A 21,968-nucleotide genomic window follows, 5' to 3' on the forward strand; every position below is an offset into this window, starting at 1 on the left:
GGTGGCGGTAATGCACCTACAAGTTGGTTTGCCAACTGCCAATAAACACAACGAAGATATACAAAAACCTACTGAGCAAGCGCAGACCAAACGGTCGCGCGGAGTTTGAGTTGTGTTTGAATTGTAAAGGTTTGAATGTGTTTGAATGTGTCTGTGTTTGACGGAGTGTTTTGAATATTTTAGCAATGTAGAAATGGCAGCACAGTTAAACTTGTCAGGGCATCCGGATTCGGGTCTACCGTCTCTAACCGACCAGTCTATGTCCAGCCGGACCAGCAACAGAAGTTTGAGAGTCGCAGAAAAGGAAAGGAGAAAGAACGAGGCGGAGGACCCGTCTGTTCTGGCCCTGCAGTATTTCTACAACGGTAGGACTCAACTCAACGATAGGAGATGGTGCTTTTATTGTTACCGATCTACTCAAGATAAATACGTTAACCCTTGCCGTTTAAGTTCTAGTACGATGCATACAAATAGTCCAGGATAACTTTAGGCTAAGTTACTTTCTTGTTGCTTTTTGGGTGTAACTTTACTGAAAGCTAATGTTGCTTGCATAGTTACTTATTAGCTCCCAAATCAGTGGAGAAGGGAGGCTACTTGTACTTTACTTGAATATTTCAATGTTATGCTAACGCATATTTATACTCTGCTGCCTTGTTCTTTTACTCGAGTACAATTTTGAAATCAGGACTTTTACTTGTAGTGGATTGTTTTTAAGACCATACTATTTGTACTTGTAAAGGATCTGAGTACTTATTGAAAATACTGTTAAAAGCTTGATTGCAGAGGAGAAACTCGGTGTTTGGTGATGTAATCTGTTGTATACTTAATATGGGACACAGACTTTTGTTAGGGGTTTGCTTCCAAATAAGACTTATCTGACCTAATTATTATTATTGCACTCTACAATGTTACTGCCATTTACAACTAAGATCTTGAGATAAGAATATTGACAATATTCTTCAGATCCACAGTGTAAATGATGCAGAGGAGTATCTTAATTATTAATACTTACTTATACTCTTGAATTAATTAATTAAATTAAAACCAAAAACAGACAACTAGAAATTAAAACACAATGCTATTTGTGACTCCTGTTTCTATAACATTGTACCAGAGTGGCTTACACAATTTGTTCGTGCAAGACGGCCTTCAGATAGTTTGCTCCATTTTTTTTTGGGAATAATTGGAATACATATTTCCTGCCTTTTCACTAAAAAAATATCACTGTGATTATTAATGTTAAAATAGTTCCAGGATTTGTTTTCTAGATGACAACACTACAGACTGTTTTATGTAATGCTCAACAGTCAATTAAGAACATTCCAAAATATTATGTGATGGATTTTAAGCTCTGCTAAACTGTTATATCTAGCAGTTTTAATGTTCTAGTAATCAATTAAAATAACCGATTGTCTCAGGTAAATACTTGTTGACATTACCTCTTGTATGTTTGAAACTGTTGTGATTATTTTTAAATATGCTTACACACACTGATGGGATGTTTTTCCTCCATCCTGTAGTTGAAGCAGGTACTCCTGTCAGTGGTAACGATGAGGTGGAGAGGAACCTGGTCCTGGTGGAGCAGGTGGCCTACAGAAATGGACTTTCACCAGAGGCCATCTCTATTATGCTGGAGTTTGCCATGAGCCTCCGTATGGGTAAGACATTCACTTTGCAGCAGATAAGGTTTATTGTAAACACCAATTGTTAACCAGAACCTGAAGTTATGGCACACAATTTGATCTTCCCAAAAGTATAGGTACACCTGTGCAAAAGAGATTAGTGTACAAGTGTTACTGTCAGTATTAAGATGTGCTTCTTTTAACTGACTTGTTTCTGTGAATTTATTTGTGTAGGACATAGCCTTTGTCCCCGGGTGCTGAAGTGTCTTATACCCGTCACCGTGGTGCCACAGGAGGCTGTTGTTCGCGGTGTGTCCTGGCTCGGAGTTGGCAAAATACCTGTCAGCACACAAGTAAGTGCAATTGGATTTGTCTAGATTCTTGTCACCAGTTTGCTGTATGAGTAATTTAGAAGTATGTTGGTCGAACATACACACCTTTACCCTCAAAGAATAACATCAATTTTACAACTACTAAGGTTATGCCATGAACTATCTCTAATCAAAAGGATGTGATTTAAAACTATTGCTCTCGTGTGTCTTTCTAACAATATAACAATTTTGTCAATTGAAAAAAGAGGTTCTGCTAAAAAGAAAATGATAATTTGAGATAAGAGAGTTACATTTAATGTATGTTAATAATGTATGTATTGTTCTTGAGTTGCACCCCAGTTAACCCATTTGTATGTTTACGTTGCATTCACAACTTTCAGGTTCTTTTCATAAAGTGGGTGTTGACCGTCTTTGACATGATTGATGCAAAAGACCAGCTTCGAGCTATCTATGGCTTCATCTTCAGCTTCGTCTCAGAGGAAAATCTGGTATGTGTGATGATTATGTTTGCTCTTTATAGTCAGATGGCACCAAAGGGAAATTGTACACGTGCACACTAGGGATGTGCATCTCCATCACTGAGGCCGATGCGATGCGCATCTCGATACGTTGCCACGATACGATACATTAACGATGCATTTGAAACACCAGGCGATACGATACGATACGATTCACCCCTGTTGCGATACAGTTCGATACGATTTGATTCAACATTATGCGATTCGGTGCGATACGATGCGATTCAACACGATGCAAAAATAATGATATTTCAATATGGTACGACAGAGGATTTTGTTTTATTCCTCATATGCAGCAAATCATACATTAACAAAAAAGTGCTTTACATATTTGGTACTGCACATCCCATCATGCCGTTTATTTTTTTACCTTTAAAAGCTCTCCAGAGTACAGTACAATGTTATAACACCTCATAGTTAAACAATGTAAGGATGCATTGCCCATGATTAACAATATAACAGCTACCATAGTGCAATGCCCATACAGCTGCCAGCCTGATGTGCTTAACACTCATTCATAGGCTAACTCACCAGTGAGCAGAAAGCAGTGGGTTCTATGGGAACAATAAAGAATACAAAGAACCTTTCACAAACAGCTCTTTCATAACTGCTTACAGTAAGGAAGACATTTAAACTATTATTGGCCGTCACAGGCTGCTGTAAACTAAACACCACTCTCTCTGACAGAACACCTCACTGAGTGATTGAACTCATGTCTAACTTTCAGGTTTCTCTTTTCAGCCGCAGACCCCATGTCGCCTCTTTATGTGCGTCGCTAAGTTCCTCGTACTACTTGTGTACTTTAAAGCGGCACGGCATCGTTTACAATTTGCGAGCGATTTTTCAAGTTGACCGTCTGTAGTATATAGTGCCGCGCACATATACCATCAGGACGTTACAATATTGTTTTAGAGTTTTTATATGTTTAACTGCTATGCCTGTCATCTTTGCTCTATGTGTTTGTGTTGTCTCCTGGGTTCTGTAGTGCCCGGAGTCTGTCTTTTTATTTATTTTTCCTCCCAAACCCCATCCCCTCAGGAAGCCTTTGCCTCCTGTCAGGTCATCATTGTAAATAAGAATTTGTTCTTAATTGATTTTCCTGGATAAATAAAGGTTCTACTACATGGGGTGCGGCTGCGGAGTGATACTGTGTGTATGCAAGCCCGCATCTAGGACGGATCTATGTATCATGGCTGTAGACCTGTTAAGTAATAAAGATACCTCATACAAAGGTCTACGGATACCTTATTACTCTCCATGACCTGCGGTCAACTATATAGCATAAAGGACTATTACACCGTCTTTCTTGAACAATCCGAAGTGTTGCCAAACGTTTGATTTGTAGGTATTTTTCGGTGCGCTGTGTTTCTCTTTCTCCTCAACTTCCGTGTGTGTTGATAACTGAGACTCTCGGCCTCCGTAGTGGCAAAGCAAATATCAAAGATCGTCTCTGCTGAGCGTTGACAAGATGAGGGGATTTTATATGAATGAATCGTTTTTTTACCGATGCAAAGACGCTACGCAATCGATGCATCGCGAGTTCAACCCGGTTCAACCCAAACTGTAGCCGATGTGCACTCTTTCAACCGGTGCACTCGCATCTTGAACGTTTATGCCGGTGCACCGATGCGAATCGGTGAATCTTAACATCTCTAGTGCACACACATCTTTGAGCCCCGAATTTAGGTTCACTAATCTTATTTGTCATGGTGATTTTTAAACAAATGTTGAAATGACAAGCGCGTCACTGTTTATGAATACTCTTCCTTGTTCAGGAAACAGTCTTGGCGAGATAAATAAAGGTTAATTTCTGCCTGACTAGACAGATAATGCGTTTATCTGGCTAAGGCCGACATTACAATCATCATTTGTGATGAATGTAATGTCCTGTTTGTTCAAAACTGAACTACTGTCTTCTTACCAGTGTAAGTAAATGAATGCAGCACTGTAATGTGATATTGTTTCCACTGAAGAACTTCCAAGATGTAAAGTTGATATTTTGTCACATTATTTCAGTGTCCTTTCATCTGCCATCTGCTGTACCTTTTGACCTCAAAGCAAATTGGTAAGTCTCACATGTTCACACCTGAAAAGTCTGTACTGCTATTGTTTCACAAGTACTCTGCTATTTCCTCTTTTCTGTTTCACTGTATTGTAAAAAATAATGTTTTTTTTTCTCTTGTAGTGCGAGTCTTCAGAGTGAGGAAGCTACTGGAGCTACAGTCTAAACTGGTAAACACTCTGCTGATCTAATGCCATCTAAAGCTACTTATAAAAAAGCTACATATTTATTAGCTAACTAAGTAGGAAACTATGTTAATAAGAAATCCCAGGAATTGTCTTTTGCTCAGTACAAACATTTACCCTTTCAATAGAGTTGGTTATTGTTCGATTCCACATTATCAGGAACCATCAATCAAATATAAAAATGTCGAGAACAAAGATGTGCCATATTGAGTGTGTTGATATCATTTCCTCAGGGAAGGCAGCCGTTCCTGCTGAACCTACTGTCCCTTTACAAGGTGTTTTGCCCTGAACTGGTGACGTTCTCCATCCCATCGCAATCTAAGGTTTGTACATGGAACAAGCATGTGATGCTCATTATGTGCGTATAATAACGTCTGCGGCCATCATCTCTAAAGCCCCAATGAAACTCTATGTTTTCTGTTATCTTACAGAGTGTGTTTAAGAACCACAATATGCCCTGGAAATCAGCTTTGTTTGCCGTCCAGAAGAGGAACGGTTCCCAGGTTGCCTCCAGCATCAGCCTGGCCTCTGCATCGAAAGATGGGACCAACCGCAGGAAACGGGTATGGGAGCCTTTCCACATTGTCAGATGCAATCACTCCTGCTACACTACAGTTACTGCTGCTGCTTCCCAATGCCATACATTCTACACTTCAAAGTTTATAATGTTCAGTATATGTTGGAATTGTTGGGAATATTTACATTTCATTTTACATTTAAATTCAGTTTATTACTGACTTGACTTACTTATATTGAGATGTCTTTATTTAAGGGGGAGAGAATATACATATTGCACTAACTACGACCCTAATGCTATTGCTAAACATATCAATAACACCTCGGACTGAAAACTGATTATAGACATCAGCAAAAGTACATTTTACTAGATTGTAACTAATAACGTTGCCCCTGAGTGTATGTACTGCAGTGGCGAGCCGTGACTTTTATACCTAGGCCTTCTGACCCCCTCTTCCCTCGAAAAAAGAAAAAAAAAGAGTTATTACATCACAGTGTATACTTCAGCGGAATATCAAAACAACGGCCCGGGGTGCAAAACCATGTGCAAAACGCATCAATGACAGCGACCCTCTACCACACAAAACAACACTTGTAAATAACCCAATTTGTGTTCTTTGAAATTGAAAAGGATATTGCATTGTGTTTGTTACTTTCGTTGCAGTTGTATATATGTCTTTAGTATAATTTGGCTTGGCTTCCTATTTTGTATGGACATGCTTTTATTTTGAAGGAGAGTTTTCGCTGCTGAAGTTGTTGTTGCTATGGAAATCTTGACCCTTTGTTATAACACATGCATAAACTTCCCAGCGGGCGCAACTTATCATAAAGTCCGCGATAATAAAGCCCACCCATTTAGAGGGAAGATATGATTGGTCAATTGTACTGTCATTTGACATTACTCTCTCGTTCAGTTACTATAGCGGGCCCTCTGTGAATTTACAGCAGGACCACCAGTCAGCTCCTGTCTTCACAGACTTTAAAAAATGTTTTTAAATATTATTTTGCAGAATATCTTAGAGGGCCCTGGCGGATCGCCACTGATGTACTGTATACAAAATATGTTATGTACCACAGCTTTGAAAAGCTTAAAAAATTCCTCTTTTTTAAATGCTTGAAAAGCAATAAGATTTGAGTAAAAAGTGTATGATATACATTTCTTTATAATTTGATTTGCTTATCCTGACTTAAGCTTTTTATTAATGCATTTTAGTAAATAAGACAATCATTTTATCCCAGGCTTGCCTTTATTTATTTCCTTGTCTCACTGTGCTTTATTTTTTAGAAACGCCACCACCTGGAAATACCGGTATTGAGATCTGTAGTAAATAAAGAACCTCAGACGGAGACGAGAAGGAGGCTGGTCCCTCTGGTGCAGATCCAATCTGTTGCTGAGCTCCTGGAAAATATGGACCATATAGAGGTACTCCTGCTGCGAAGAATCTCTGGCTTCTTTTGGGTTCCACCTCTGCCCCTTATTGTCTTGCTCCTTCTCAGTCTTTCACTCTTTCGGCTCCTTTCTAACTCAGCTTACACGGTTTCGCTGTCCCAAAACTTCTGGACTGGGAACAGTTCAGAAGATAAGCAGCAGAATTCAACGTATGCCAGTGTGTCCTTAGGATGTGAAACCAGTCTATTTATACATTGTGATGTATCCTCACAGCCAGAGGGTGGTGCTGTGTTACTGTTATAACTGTTCGAGCATACCACCAGCATCTTTGTCCTAGAGAAACCACAGCAGAGGTTGCCTAGGGCTGTCATTTGTTTATCAGATTATAACCTAAAAGACAAAGCGCTTATCTTTTTTATTTATTTTTTTAAACAGGCCATTGTTCTTTTTGCAGATAGCACGGTTTATCTCTCCTATAGTAATGAAAGCAAAATAACTGGGATCTGAGTAATGCATTGGACAAAGTTTCATAGCAAATGGTCATTTAAAAATGGCCCTCTTTAAATGTCTATTTGCCCTGCAGATTCAGTGACCTGATAAACTAATATAAGTCATTTGAAATGACTCGCTGACTTTTATGCGTCATGCTACATAAATCCACCGCTTTCACAGACCACAAAGCCAACAATAAGCAATAAGGCTTTTGTACAGTGATAGCATCAACTTTGTTTATCGCTAAGAAAGCTCTACTTTTCCCCATACATTAGAAAAGAGAGATAAGCACAGTCAATCACACACGTAAAACTATTTAGCAAAGACAGTGACAAAGGATCATTGATTATTCTCCTCTCTGCCTGCACTCTTGTTATCAAAAGCAGAATGGTGCTTTCTTAGTTTAATGTCATTGTTGCTGCATAGTTATAGCTGAGCTGTGTCCCGTCAGTCTGTCCTTTCCCCATTCATATTCATTTACTACACAGATAAGGGCCCCCATATTTTGAGGCAGCTGTTCATACACAATAAGAGACTGTATCAACTATCCAGTGTGATGGCAGAAATGTCGTAGTGCTGGTATTATGGGGATTACTGGATACTGAAGAATTAGCTCAGTAGCTTATAGGTGGCCCACTCAATAAAATCAAGGACATGAGTGTTTTTTAAAGAAGGTAAACAGATTAATTTTAGAACTGATAGCAGGGACTTGAGCAAGATTTTATGTGTTTCTGTTTTCATACAATGGCTGGTTTTATAGTTATTGTGTTTAGGTAATATGATTTATGTTTTTCATATCTTTTTTGTTTTTAATGTTTTGATTATTCTAGCCTCACAATAATGGCTGAAAAATGCATTTCACCCATATAGAACTTGGACAAATGCAATGCAAACAGGAGGTACAATATTTTGTAAGGGGAAATATCTGTATTAACACCATTCTGAATGTAGTATTGCAGTACTTTAGAGATTTCTTTGCAAAGTCCCACCATGTTCATATTAAGATATTCCTCACTGAAAATGAGAATAATGCAAAAAGAATCAATCAAAACTAAATGGAGTAAGAAATGTTTCCAAATGATTCAGCCTACTCTCAGTTATAATTGATTGCATGTTTCCTGCTTCCCCCCCCCACCAGCTGCCCGCTCAGATGGGCTCTCTGCTGGGCTCCAGTCTGGCCCTGCAGTACCTGGACTGTGTTCAGGATGAGTCTGCTCTGCTACGCCTCAACTTCTGGCTCGGCTACGCTCTCCACGAAGGTAAGGGGGAGCGGGGATGTGGGAGGGCGGGGATGTGGGAGGGCGGGTTGGGGTTAGCGAGCAACTACCAGACTTGTTGTGACATCTTCTATCAGGAAGATTTGTCCAAAGCCAAGCTAACCTCGAGTTGAACCAAAACGCATTACCTAGATGACAAAAGGATTCTGTCAGAGAGGGGTTTAAAAGAGTTTAAACGGAGACTGGGTGCTTTACTAAGTGAATGCACGTCAAGTATGTATTCCTCTGCTGTTTTCTTTCAATCCCCTTGTCTTTTTCCATACTAAAAACTAGGGACGCTCCGATCGATATCGGCCGATATTCACTCTCTGCCGATCGATCGGTGCTCTATATAAAGGCCGATCGTGAGAGCCGATCACATGACGTAAAATACACGACACTGTTCTCTGTGCGCGGCAAAACAAGCTCGCCAAAATGGCTTCACCGGTCTGGCAGTATTTTAAGGTGTCCGAAAATGACAATAAAATAGCGGTATGCAACGTGTGTGAAGCAGAAATCCTGCAGCTCCACCCGCTGTGACGGACCGGTGAGCGGAGCAAAACACACACTAAGGGTTAGACCTAACACACAGTGGTATTTGATCTACCTCTGGAACTAGCTAAACTAGTTATAAATATATTAATTCTTCACTGTCGGGTCACTCATTACTGGATCAGTGAGCTGCATGAGACGATACTGACAGGCGGAGAGAGAGAGAGGAAAAGAGCGCTTCCGCTCATTTCTCCGTGTTATTATCCAAAGTGAATGTAAACTTGAATAATGTACTTCATTTGAATGTAATAATTATGTTGGTTGTTGTTTGTGGAAGCGCCAGTGAATGAGCCCCATTAACTAAGTTTTAAACATCACTTTAAATGGAAGATCCCCATAGGCCCCGCCCACTCGATCGGATCGGCCGATACTGATTCCGGCGATCGGCCCCAAAATAGGCGATCGGAGCATCCCTACTAAAAACACTTTATCTTGCTGTCTTTGTTTAGAATTGTTGTTCTGTGGCGATGGAGCCTCCCAGAATTCAGAAGAATCTCTGCAGTTTTTGAACAAGTTGCTGTCCACACAACACTTTCTCCAGGTGAGTCTCACATTTTAGGGCCTGATAGTTACCCCACACCTGTCATTCAATATTCATTATCCTGCACCCTCATGAAGCTGACGCTGCACTGTAAAACATCAAGCAATGATTTCACAATGTTTTACCGTCACATTTCCACCAGGAGGGGTTTTCCAGTTCCGAGGCTTTTCTCTACAAATTTCTCAATGTTTGGGACGGTTCTCTCCTCCGCCCACAGATCCTCGGCCTACTAAGCAACATTCCGGTTATTCCAAGTTCTCGTGAGTTTTCCATGTGATCTTCTTCACATTATTGCCTGGTTTCCACACTGTTTTGTTGTCCCTAATTATGTTTAGAATACAGAGTCCATGAACTAGTGTTCAATGCAAGGAAGTTGGATAATGGAAACCTGCAGTGATGGAAGAACAGTGGATGTAATTTTCTTTTTGACCAGTATACTTACCTAGCTATGTGAAAATGAAGTGTTGGTGAACTATTTTTGTGTCTATCAATGTCAACGCACACAATCCTGCATTGCCCTCCACTTGAATAAAAGATTCTACGTTGGCAAGGCCATGATATTTGTGCCATTTCTTAGGAATTGCATTGAGGTATAGCAGCTGGTACAACTGTAACCTTGTGTCTCCTTGTTTCAGAAATTGAACGGCTTCTCTTCAAGCCCCTCATGCAGCTCTTCTTCACATCATCCGTGTTTTTCAAGGTGGGTTTTCCTCCCTGAGGCACAACAAGTGTATACTCCTTCTACTGTGCTAGAAATATCTAAACCTGTAAATTAAATGGAGAAGATGCAATACTGTTTGTCTTGCATTTTTCATGATGGGTCCTTTATTAGCCTGTGGTAAAACAACTGTAAGCTTAATGCTGTTCCTCTCCATGTGTGTGCAGTGTGGACTGATCGAGTGTCTGAACAACATGCTGTTGAAGTGGCTGATCTGGCACTCGGTGTACGCTCTGGAAGACGACTTGGACATCAGCCGCAACAGCCACACCTCCATGTGAGTCTCATATCTACTTCCCGCTTCTTGTTTATGCCCCGAGCATAAACAAGTAATAGACATAAAACACTTTGTGTATTTACTTCAGAGCATTAGGGTTATAGCTTGTTTAGCCTTTACTGGAGAGCCAAGAAATGCATTATCACATCTAATCCGTCCTCACAGATGCTATACAACTATTGAAGTTAGTTTTATTTACTGTGGTTTAGTGTAATTGTTACATCCCCACTAGGGATGAGGAAATGCAATAAAATAAAAAAAGTAATATAAGCAAAACACTCCTTTCTGTAGGTGTTCAGGTTTATGTACCCATTTTCGTCTAGGCAAGCATTATGTCACATTTTCTACTCTACCAGATCAAATCATGACTGAAACTATGGCTGCTCGATTATGGCAAAAATCATAATCTCGATTATTTTTGGTCAATAATTGATATCACGATTATTAAAAACGATTATCCATTTACTTTGAAAACATCCATTTATTGAAAAAAATTAATGTGAACAGTGTGTTTTTAACAGTTGATTACCCTGAACTTTAAATATAATTAAACTGAAAAACCAATAAAAATAATTAAAAAAATAATCGTTTTATTTAAATTACGTTGTTTTCATAATCGTTGCAAGCCAAAATCGTAATCGAGATTAAAATATGATTAATTGCACAGCCCCAACTGAAACTCTACACTGTTCTTTACAGTTTCTATCTTTATTTGAGCAATCTCATACACTAGCAACAAAAGCAAAATATGCAGAAAGAAGTATTAACATGTTTTTTCTTTTGGGTTTGAGCTCATTTATCCACCAAATCCTTTCATTTAAATTTGTTTTCAGACAATAACAGCACTAATAACCAGTTTAATGATTTTCAAGCTTTCAAACAAAGGTGCTGAGTTGGTGTCAGTTCTGTTTAAATACCTGGGCATCAGTATCGAGTCCTCAAATGTCTAATCCCACAACAAATGATCCAATAAGTGTAGGGATCTATTCTTTATTCACTGCCATTTCCAAACTCACCTCTGGTATTTTGACAGAGTACGACTCACTGATTAGATGTAGGAATAATTAATGGTGTATATCCGAACACTTTCCCAACATCACTCTTGATTCAGTGTGTCCTTTGTATTGTAATACTTGAGTTGGGAGCTTTCTCCTGTTCTCACAGAGACCTGAGTCACTGATTAAATGTAAGTGTAGAGTTCCAAGGGTAAATCAGCTGACTGCCAGTCCAGCTTTCACTTCATTCTGCTCAAATTGCGTGTCTGACTCTCTGCTCTGCCCTCTGTCACAGCAACATGACTCTGTCGGGGTTCAAGGATTCAGTGATGGGGCTAGTTGACTTTGTGGGTCGGCTTGCCTCTAGTGGCCTGCAGCTAGAAGGATGCCACTCTCTCCTCCTCAGCTTCATCCTCGACTTCTATACCATGGTACATGAACAGATGCGGATGCTTTTACCTGCGGTGTGCCTTTTTTAAAGCCACAATGCAACCGGTGTTTGGGCTTAAGTGGTACCATTTTAAAACTAGGATGTTTGAGTTTCACTGTCCAGAAAGATGTATATGCAGAGTTTGACACGAGAGGCCCGTTTTCACATGAATCTGTTTAAGGGGCAGAGATGTTGCAGTGGAATAAACTGTAGTTCCTGCTTTTATGTGCAACACCAACATAGCAATCATTTGGAAAAAGGATGCCAAGTGTGTTTTAATCTATATTTCTCTCCTCCCCCAGGTGTGTGACACGTTTCTGAAGTATGGGCTCCCCCTTGTGGTGATGCCCCCACCTGGAGTTTTTTACCCAGCGCTGTTTGCTACTGACCCGGTTAGCGTGGACAGACTGGCCTTCATCATGTATAGGTGGGGGCTCTTTCACAGACAGTTCCCGGTTCATTACTACGATAGCTTCTTACGCACCTCCTAATAATTCTCCCTATTCAGACATTCACCACATACAGGAACATTTTTCGTTTTGTTACACATGCTATAAAAAGGTTAGAATAGATTGTGCAGCATATGGCCAACTGCCATAAAATCCAAATCGTTTTTGTTTCGTGAATAACAAAATTGAAACCCGAATAGTACTCCAAGAACGGATATTCAAATATTGGGGTACAGCCCTACTGTCAAACGGTCATAACCCCTTCGAAGCCTGTTCCTGCAATCTCACAGATGTATCAGTGTTATCCCTGAAGGGTTATTTGGCCTTGAGATTGGAAATTGGTTGTACAGATTTCCCTAAACATCAATTCCCTCTCCCATTCAACCATGACCCCTCGCAGCAAATGTTCCTGAACATTTCAGGGATTGACTCCATATGCTAAAGAGACTTCTGCTACAACTTGCCCCGATGCATACACTAGCAACCCCCTTAATGTAGTATGTCATATGTTGATGCATGTTTTATGATGGAACAGACCTGGAATCAAATGGATAAATTGTACGTATATCTTCATGCATGATTTATGAGTCTAAGAAGCAATGCACTTAAGCCCTCTTCTCCCTTTTTATGTAGAACTCAAGCACCATTTGTAACTTCAGGCTTTAATAACACAAATCCTTACAGTGTTGGTTAATTGACTACCCCCCAGGGCGGCTTCAGTAATTCTGTCAAAGTTGAGCGAAAAAATGCCATGGCAAAGTGAAATTGGAGTATAATTGTATTTTCTATATTTTGACAGCCTATTGAGAACAAACTGTGTTGCATTAATAATCACAGAGGTCACTGGTTTTTCATGATTCTGTTTTTTTTGTTCAGGTACAAGGTGAACTTGACATCAGCCAAGATTCAAGAAAAACTCACAGATGTAAGAAAACCCGCCTATCTTCTTGCAATGCATGTCTGAAAATGAAACATGATGTGGTTTGCATTGCAGGGGTACTGCAAGAGTAAAGTTTGGTCCAGTGCACCAAGCAGTGTGAAGGGAACAGATTTTCTATTAGCAAACTGCTATCTCAACCTATGGATTTTGAATGCATTTCTTGTGAATGCATTAGGGCTGCGCGATTAATCGATTTCATATCGGAATTTGAAATGATGCAAATCGCAAAGCCTGCGATTTGGGATACACGTTATACAGCGCGTCGGATTCAATGTTTTTCTTGTGGGTCAGTCATCCACACCAATCAGAAGTGCTGTGCTCCACATGTACCAGCCATTGTTAACCAATCAGAAGTGGCCCAAGGTAACTACACATACGCCCAACAACAACACTGCACGTGAAACGCCCATGTGTGAAGACGTTTCTAGCAACATTCATGGTGTGGATAAATGGCTTCAGCCGAGCCAGAAGCAACGTTGGGACAATTTAGTCCCGAAGAAAAGCAGCACTTCGGTTGTATGGAAATATTTTGGGTTTAGGACGACAGATGTGCAACAAAAGCAGGTGTTGAGCACGACCTGTCGCTACATCCCGAGAAAACACCACTAACCTGTATCGGCGCTTGAAAAAGCACCACATGTGTTAAGTGAAGGTCCCGTAGCCCAGTCTAACGTTAGTCGTTTGCGGCTGTTACGCCGTATGAAAAGGGTTCACGAAGGCACCGTGAGATAACCAATTCCATAACGCACTACTTGTTTTAATGCATGTAAAGGTATTTTTATGTGTTTCTGTTGCACTTTGTCCTGGTCCACACGCTGTATTTATTGCTCGCCTGGTTCGTTTCTAAAGGCTCGTCACGCTCTTTAAGTTTCTAATGGATTACTTACTGTCTGCGAGGCGTCCTGCAGAGTTCTGTTTATTAAATCCTACAGGGAAAAGAAACTGCTTCTATATCCTACGACCAGTGAACGCACCACCATAATATTATGATATGTGTGTCTCTGTTTCTCTGTGTGTATTTTCTCTATGGAAACACTCCTGTGGATGTCCTTTTTAGATTATATATATATATATCTATATCTATATCTATCGCAAATTGAATCGCAATCGCAATATCTGTCAGAAAAATCGCAATTCCATTATTTCCCCAAATCATGCAAAATCCCTAGAATGCATTTACATTTGAGGCATTTAGCTGGTGTGCCTTTCAGAAGTGACATGCTATTTGCTTTTATAGATTTTTCCATCCCTCAGTCTACATTCACATGCCTCCACCTTCAGCGCGTACCTTTTAATACCCTGCCAGATGAGGACTTAAGAAGTTGTTGATTTTAAAACATCTGCCACTGCGGGCAGAGAATTTACAAGTACATGTCAGGCAGCCAAGCATGCTCCCTGTGGAAATGGGAAATGAGGCACTTTTTATTAGGACAAAATGGACTTGGTAAATAGCATGCAAATGAATCAGCACAACACACATCAGAAGTGAAACCTTGCAGATATGGAGATTGGTTTCCTTTTTTTTCTCCACTTTCCTTTGCTTCTTTCTTATAATTTTGTGACTCCCTTTTCAATTCTGTTTCTTTCAGCAAGCCTTTCATATCAGCCGTCAGACTTTCCATGAGTTCAACAACTACACAGTCTACATGGTCAACTGCCTGTGGAACTCCAAAATGTTCCAACCAGGCATGGGTGTACAGCTGGGAGAGGAGCTGCTGCTCAAGAGCAACGTTCCGCAATACTGGACGAGCTTCGACCTCGTCCACCACCCCGCCTTCATGAGCTACGCAATCGACTTCCACCAGAAGGTGAGTGTGGGCCGTTTGGGAGTTCCTGTGTCTTTCCACTAGTCCAGATCGCAAGTGCACGTCAGCATAGCACTTGCATAACGACAGAGTTCACGCGACACTGAAGCGATGAGCCTGTTCCGTCTTTTTTAGTTTTAAAGAGAGAACAAACCAAACTTTCTATTCATTTTTCCTTTAGTTTTTGTGAAAACTCTTGAGCTATATTTCCATCATCATTGACCCACAAGTCATTCATCATTTCTCACTGAACCAAAAGGTTAACAAAATACTTTAAAGAAAATTGCATTTGTATACCACTTTTCAAAACATTTAGAAAATGTATGTAAGGAATAAAATAAGGATTATCATTACAGAATCAAAAAATGAACAGATAGATAGAAAGATAGGGTAAAACATGTTATTACATTGGACAAGATATTCACATCATAAGAAAATAAGGATAAAAATGATAAGGCTATTAATTGAAAGGATTAAAAAAATGATAAAATGTTATAATCTGTAGTAAAGTTCTAGTGTTTTATGGGATAACACTCGGGTTGACTAGTGCATGAGCGCTGACCTGTTGTGTGAGACATGTTAAGTGTGAATGGCTCCTGATCGATTTTGGTCTAGACGGGGGTTCAAATGTATTTGAGCAAGATCCCGTGTACTGCACACCACTAAATGTCTTCTACTGTATGACACATACAGTAGAAGACATTTAGTGGTGTATGTATGTAGCTCTTGCTTATTTTCAAACGGTAAGAGGCAGTTGATAAATCAGCGAGCAAGCCCGTCTGTACAGTTTGGTTAATGGACTTGCACGTAAGACAAGGAGACAAATGTAGTATTAATGTATCTTTCATAGAAGATGCATTAATACAGAAGGACATTTTATTATTAATGGGATCTGCATGAGACGTGGTTTTCATCATGTTTAATAATAAACATACCATTTTTTGGTTTGGTCCAGCTGCAACATCCAGCAGCGATATTGAGATCTAACAGGATGAGCTGACAATGAATAATAATGTTCTCTCTTTTTCAGTGTTGGCCCGGGAAAAAGGACATCGACCTCGATTCCATAAAGGTTTGAGTGGTCTTCTCTTCATCTCTGCATCATTCATGTTAGACATTAACCTGTTAAGCCCGGGAGCCCCCGTGCAACATCTTGGAAGAAACAGCGTCTGAGGGCTTCTTAACATTGAACAAACTATGAATGTGTCATACCCACTTAACGGGAAGAAACTCAGCTACCTGACGATATGAACCATTTTTACCGAAACAAAACACAAGTCTAACGCCAAGCCTCTGATTTAGCATTAAGCGAAAGAGTGCTAACGCACTTAGCACATAACTCACGGTAGAAATATTTTATACTTCATCGGATCTTCACAAACTAGATATGATATGAAAGCTGAGATTCCACAGAGTCCACTGGTATACGTATCATCACTGTGCGACCAAAACCCGCGGCAGCGAAAGCCATTAAAGACAACACACAACTTCACTTTACGGAGCCAAAACGGCAAATACGTCTTACCTTTGCTGTTTTCTGATCAAAAGTTGTGTTCAAGGGCATTAAAACGCTGCTGAAGGTTAATCCAATGTCTCTGTGTCACTTTGAAATGATTACTGATATTCCATCATCATATGTATGTCAATAAACTGAGTTTTCATATAGAGTGTATGAGAGCTATAACCCAGCTTCCGGTTTTGGGCGTGCTGGCTGCGCATCACTCTCATTCACCAATGGTAATGTAAACTTTAGATGGATTTAGGAACCCCCCCTCAATTCTATTGGCTCTAACGGTTAAAAAGAGGTGTCAATCACCAAAATCGACCGATGGGTTCCAGAGATATGGAAAATTCACCCAAATGGCCCCAGAAGTGTTTTTTTTCTTCTAAATCTCTCTAAAAAGGTCAAATTTAACTTGTGTTGCATCAATCTTGATACAGGGTACTTATTATATGTTATAGTTTGGATTCCTAAAGCTTTTAGTCTACTATCCCATCATTCGGGTGGTTTTCACTAGAAGTAATGTTTTTCTTTTGGACGGAAACTATCATTTACATTTTTTTACTATCTTCAATCTGAATTTACTTTAAAATAAAAAGGTCTATATTGATTCTGACTCTTCTACATCCAACTCACAGGTTTATCATTGCTTTGAGAAAAAAGATGATTAATTTACCCCTTTTTAGAAGTGAAGATATGGTCATTTGTTCTGGGCATGTCATTTTCAAGCCTGAAACCTGAAAAACAGGCTCAGGGCTTAACAGGTTAACAGAGGTTGCTTTGATCATAGAAAGCATCAGATGTCTCGGTTGTGACTGTGTCTTTCTCTGTTTCAGCATTCCAAGCCATGGAGCTGGTACCTGGAGTATTTGTTCAGCCAGGGTTATGACGGCCTTGCACTCTTTGTTCAGAGCAACATCAGGGCAAGGCAGGGCAACGGGCAGCAGGGCGACAGCCTGTCCACATAACAGAGGAAGATGCTCAACTCAAAGGAGAGGAAGAACAACCACTCGCAACTCACCCATATTTTTTTAAAAGACTTGTAAATACTTAATCTTCTCTTCAAGCGAGCTACTTCTGGCAAAGTGTTTATGTACATATATGTATCTGTGTTTGTTTTGTTATTTTAATGACGATGCTGTCCAGTTGACAATAATAGACTACAAAGCCCTGCCGCCCATTAGCCAGATGATTAGGTTTGAAGTCAGTGTATACACATTAAACATGGAAGGTGGTATGTTTGTTGAAAATGAAATAACCTGAAAGGGGATCATTGGTAATATTAATATCCGCACTTGCTGAAAATAGACAACTGATGTATCTACATGCAGACAAGATGCTAAAGAGTAACACAACTTTAAATTATTATTTTTCCATTTTCTTTCTTCGTGTTACAAACAGTCATTCTTCTTCAATGTCGGCACGGATCTTTAACCAGCAAAGGATGATTTTTTTTTTTAGCTTGCTTTTTTGTATTTTATTCTTGTACAGCTTGTCGTATGCTAAACCTGACTCTCTTGCACCTTGTTGAAAATAAAACAGTCCAAGACTTTTACTTTAGAAGCTAATAAAATCTGTTGTCTCTTAACATTACACTGCAGCATGTCACAGTTAACAAATGTCTTGGTCTTGTGTCCTCATGTAAAACCTAAATTGTTGCTCTTTTGAAAGGCATCAGTTGCTTGAGTGTGTGTAACATAGGTAAGTTTACTTATGTATTTTTCGGTCAGACGCGCTGCCACCTGGAAACAGCATTTTGTTTTAATTAAGGAACCCACCTGGATGGTTAAAGGTTCCTTGGCTACTTGCGATAACTCTGATTGAAATCAGTTTGCCAGATACACAAAGTGATTTGCATTGTGGCAACAATAAAAAACAAAAGTCACTAAAGGTCTGCAACCAACCAATATCTCCGTTAATCCACTAACTATTAGTTTTGATTAATTGATGTGTTTATGTTATGTAAGAAAGTGACATTTAATATATTTTTTAAAGAGCCCATAGTTACATATTTAAATGTTGGTTTCATTCAAGCAACCCACCTTCAATCTATTTCAGATGATTCCATTTTAAATCATGTAACATTTGAAAAAGTTAAGCCAGCAAATATTAAGCCTTTTTTTACTTGATTTAACCGAATAAACCCATGATCAACATTGATGAGTTTTCTGTCACTCATTCATGATTTCAGCTGTACACTTAGCAAACCTGTCAAAAGGGTACGTTAAATTATGTCCTTGTTTATAATCTTACAGAAATCCTCCACACTAGAAAGGGTTAATATTTATTATGTCTGTATGCTTCATAACAACAGTAAGAACATGCCCAAAGAATACACTCAAGGTTAATTTATCCTTATAGGCTTGAAGTTTCCAGAGGTGTAAAAAAAAAAAACGTGTTTCAAAATGTGCTCTCAACCCTGAACTGAATCTCATCCCCACATTATTTTTTTTTGGATGCCCTCCCTCCCCTGAGCAGTGACTTCAGAGCCTCCCTCCTGCAGCGCTCATAACGCACCGGAGCCTCGGAAGTTTTCCGGATAGTATTTCATCCCGACCCTTTCTTTGTGGGGTGAAGATTATGTATTGAGATTCAAATGATCCCCTCTGATGGTGGCGGATGAGCACTCATGTATGTGTGAGTGAGCAGCCCGCTGATGTCAGACAGCCGCCGGTACCGCGCTGCTGCCGCTGCTCTCCTCACTTTCTCCAGTGCCTGCATCCACGGGAGTAGCTTATTTCAGCCTCTGCTCCAGCACATCCAACTGAGCTGAGCCAGTCCGACCCGAGCCAAATCCTCGCCCCGGGGAGAGAAAGGTAACATTGTTCATTTATGTGAGTGTTTTACCGCATGAAATATGTTTAGATAGGAGCCGGTTACCCTCACCATCAGGGAATGGAGTGTAACAATGTGCTTCTTTAACCACCTTTGGCTCACTCCTGTGCATGTTGAGGCACACATTGGCTGTAGTTCGGATACTGTGTGCATCGTCCCGGTCACAGTTTGGTGGCAGCATCCGTGTGATGGATGGTGTTTGCCGGATGAGCTTCAGAATAACTACAGCCGGTGTGATCAAGACACACAGTTTGTCTATCCACTAAGTGCGGACCAAATGAAGTACGAGTACCGACACTGATTTATCTAAGTGTGCGCCCCTGTGCGCTTGTTTTATGGAGCCAAGATGAGGGGAGCCTGCCCGATCATTCTCTGCAAGTTTCCCCCACAAAGTCAACATTTTTGGAGAAAAAGCGAACATTTTAGGTATTTTCTGCCTCTATAGTTCGTGTGGGTAGAGACTGACGTGTGATGGCAGACTGAGGTGTTGAGCCGGATTTGAACTCTGGATGTCGCCAGTAATTATGGTTACAATTACACGGTGTGCGTCTTAAGCCCCGAGACTGTTTTTACGAAAGCCCCGGGACGAAGCAACACAGTGTGGGATAATTTTGGGATGTTATTGTAGGGCGGAGTAATGCTTTTTATCTGGATGTGACAGAAATAGTAGCATATATTTGAAATCCAAATTTAAACCATAAAGTATAAAAAAGACATGATGTGAGCACTCTTAATGTGATTGACAGGTGTTAACACCTATTAAAGTTTGTTTATGTGTTTGTAAACTTGGCTGCCTATATTCAAAGCAATTGTGCTCAGATTTTCATCATACTACAACATATGTAGATGTCCCATGTTGACATTGGATACACATATATTCTTAAATTGTACTTGTGAGTTTTTGTCCGACGTTGACTTTATGTTCATTTTGAAGAAGCACTCAATCACATGCACAGAAATGCCCTTCATAAAAAAGGTAATCATTTTGGGATTGGACATCAAAAGCATTTCTCTGTCTCCAGCCTGGTTTTGTATTTCTTTCATCTTTGATCATAAAAGCTTAGTAAATCTTGGTGTTCATGGCTCATTTCAGAATGGATTTGAAGGTCTCCGGAAGCTTTAAATGGTTTATTTTGTTTGTTTTTTAAAGGGGAAGAAGGTGAAATATCTTTCCTTTCCAAATGGGCATGCGATATCCTGCCTCACAGAGATTTTCCTCTGAAACGAATTCCATGTTGTGATTTGGCAGGACGTTTCACTGTTATCATCCGGCATTTATTTAAAATAGCTCCAAGTCATTTCCATGGACTGTTATCCTACAGTACCTACGCGGAAAGATAATTTCCCTTAGAATCCAAAAGCCTAGCACAGTATCCACTTTTTCTTCAGGCATTCAATTTGATGTGATGATAGGATTGCATGTCTTTTGATCTCAAAGACCGCTGCAAAACATCTGAATAATGTAAAGAAAATAGGCATATTTTTCCAGACAGAGGGTTTAATAATGGCTAATATCATGTGTTGCTCTTTGTGACTAGTTTTGGTCGAAGGACGCTGTGTTTCTTGGGGCTTCACACTGTAGTGAGCTTTAATTGTGAAATAGACTAAAAGGATTACAAGGATGTTCCATTGTCACTGCCTCTCTCCATCTACATGCCTCCTGGTCATGTTTTATGTTATACATTTTCCACAATCTCCCTCCAGCTATGATTTGGAGAATACAGATTAAATCTCAAAACATCATCCAATTTTAATGTCCTTTTATTTATCCTTAAGAGGACAGTGGCACAGTCTCTCGTATCAGATAATGGAAAGGCTGTTTAACTTGATCATCTTATGTAGCTTACAGATGAACTAAAATGACCCCTTTATTCACAACAACCGTGTTTTACATGTTTGATTTGAATTTGTTTGTGTCATTTAACTAATTTAACTATTTTTTAGTATTTTTATTTTATTAAAGAGTAATGTTACACCATTCTTTTAATGGTTAGGCTGGTTTGGTCAAGTTTGCATTTGTGCAGATAATGGGCATTTGACCCATCCTCAACTTCAGCTTTCTTATTCAGCTATTTATACTGAAGTAACTAGTTAGACTATTTATACTTTAGCTCTTTAATTCAACATTACCTTTTCAACGGTTTATTACAAACATAGCTAACATTTAAATCATTTATCCAATAATTTCAGCACTGTAAATAGCCACTTTTGCTGACAATTTGAAGGGTTTATCCATGGCTTTTAGATAACACGAGGCTTCTCTACTTCCTTTGCTAAGCTCCAGTACTTCTAGTAACTCTGGTATCCCTTTGGAATACAAGTATGCACAGTATGTCATATTCTCCTCTTAGGGGTCTCTATATCAAAACAAAAGATAGTTTGATGACATTGTGACAAGCGCAGGATTGTGGGAGTTGTTGTCTTTGCCACCATTGCCATCATTTCAATCAGATTACCCGTTAGAATTACTTTATTGTTTAATGTTAAGGAAGTTAAATTACCCTCAGATGTCTCTTTATCTCTAGAACAAACCAAGTTATTTTAACCAATAG

At 39.7% G+C, this 21,968-nt stretch overlaps 1 protein-coding gene across 1 annotated transcript; it reads left to right on the forward strand.

Moving 5' to 3' along the window:
* Positions 1-59: 59 nt before the first annotated feature.
* Positions 60-18,196, forward strand: cenpi (centromere protein I). Its single transcript, XM_034211837.1, has 20 exons — positions 60-365; positions 1,521-1,658; positions 1,857-1,975; positions 2,335-2,442; positions 4,489-4,537; positions 4,658-4,704; positions 4,953-5,042; positions 5,151-5,282; positions 6,521-6,658; positions 8,256-8,376; positions 9,375-9,466; positions 9,609-9,726; positions 10,102-10,166; positions 10,352-10,461; positions 11,752-11,887; positions 12,189-12,313; positions 13,212-13,260; positions 14,865-15,083; positions 16,111-16,152; positions 17,418-18,196. Exons 1-20 carry the CDS (start codon positions 146-148, stop codon positions 17,547-17,549), a joined length of 2,250 nt encoding a protein of 749 aa, XP_034067728.1. The 5' UTR covers positions 60-145; the 3' UTR covers positions 17,550-18,196.
* The last annotated feature ends 3,772 nt before the right edge of the window (positions 18,197-21,968 follow it).

The sequence above is a fragment of the Gymnodraco acuticeps genome, unplaced genomic scaffold, assembly GCF_902827175.1.
Source record: "Gymnodraco acuticeps unplaced genomic scaffold, fGymAcu1.1, whole genome shotgun sequence".
Lineage (NCBI taxonomy): Eukaryota > Metazoa > Chordata > Actinopteri > Perciformes > Bathydraconidae > Gymnodraco > Gymnodraco acuticeps.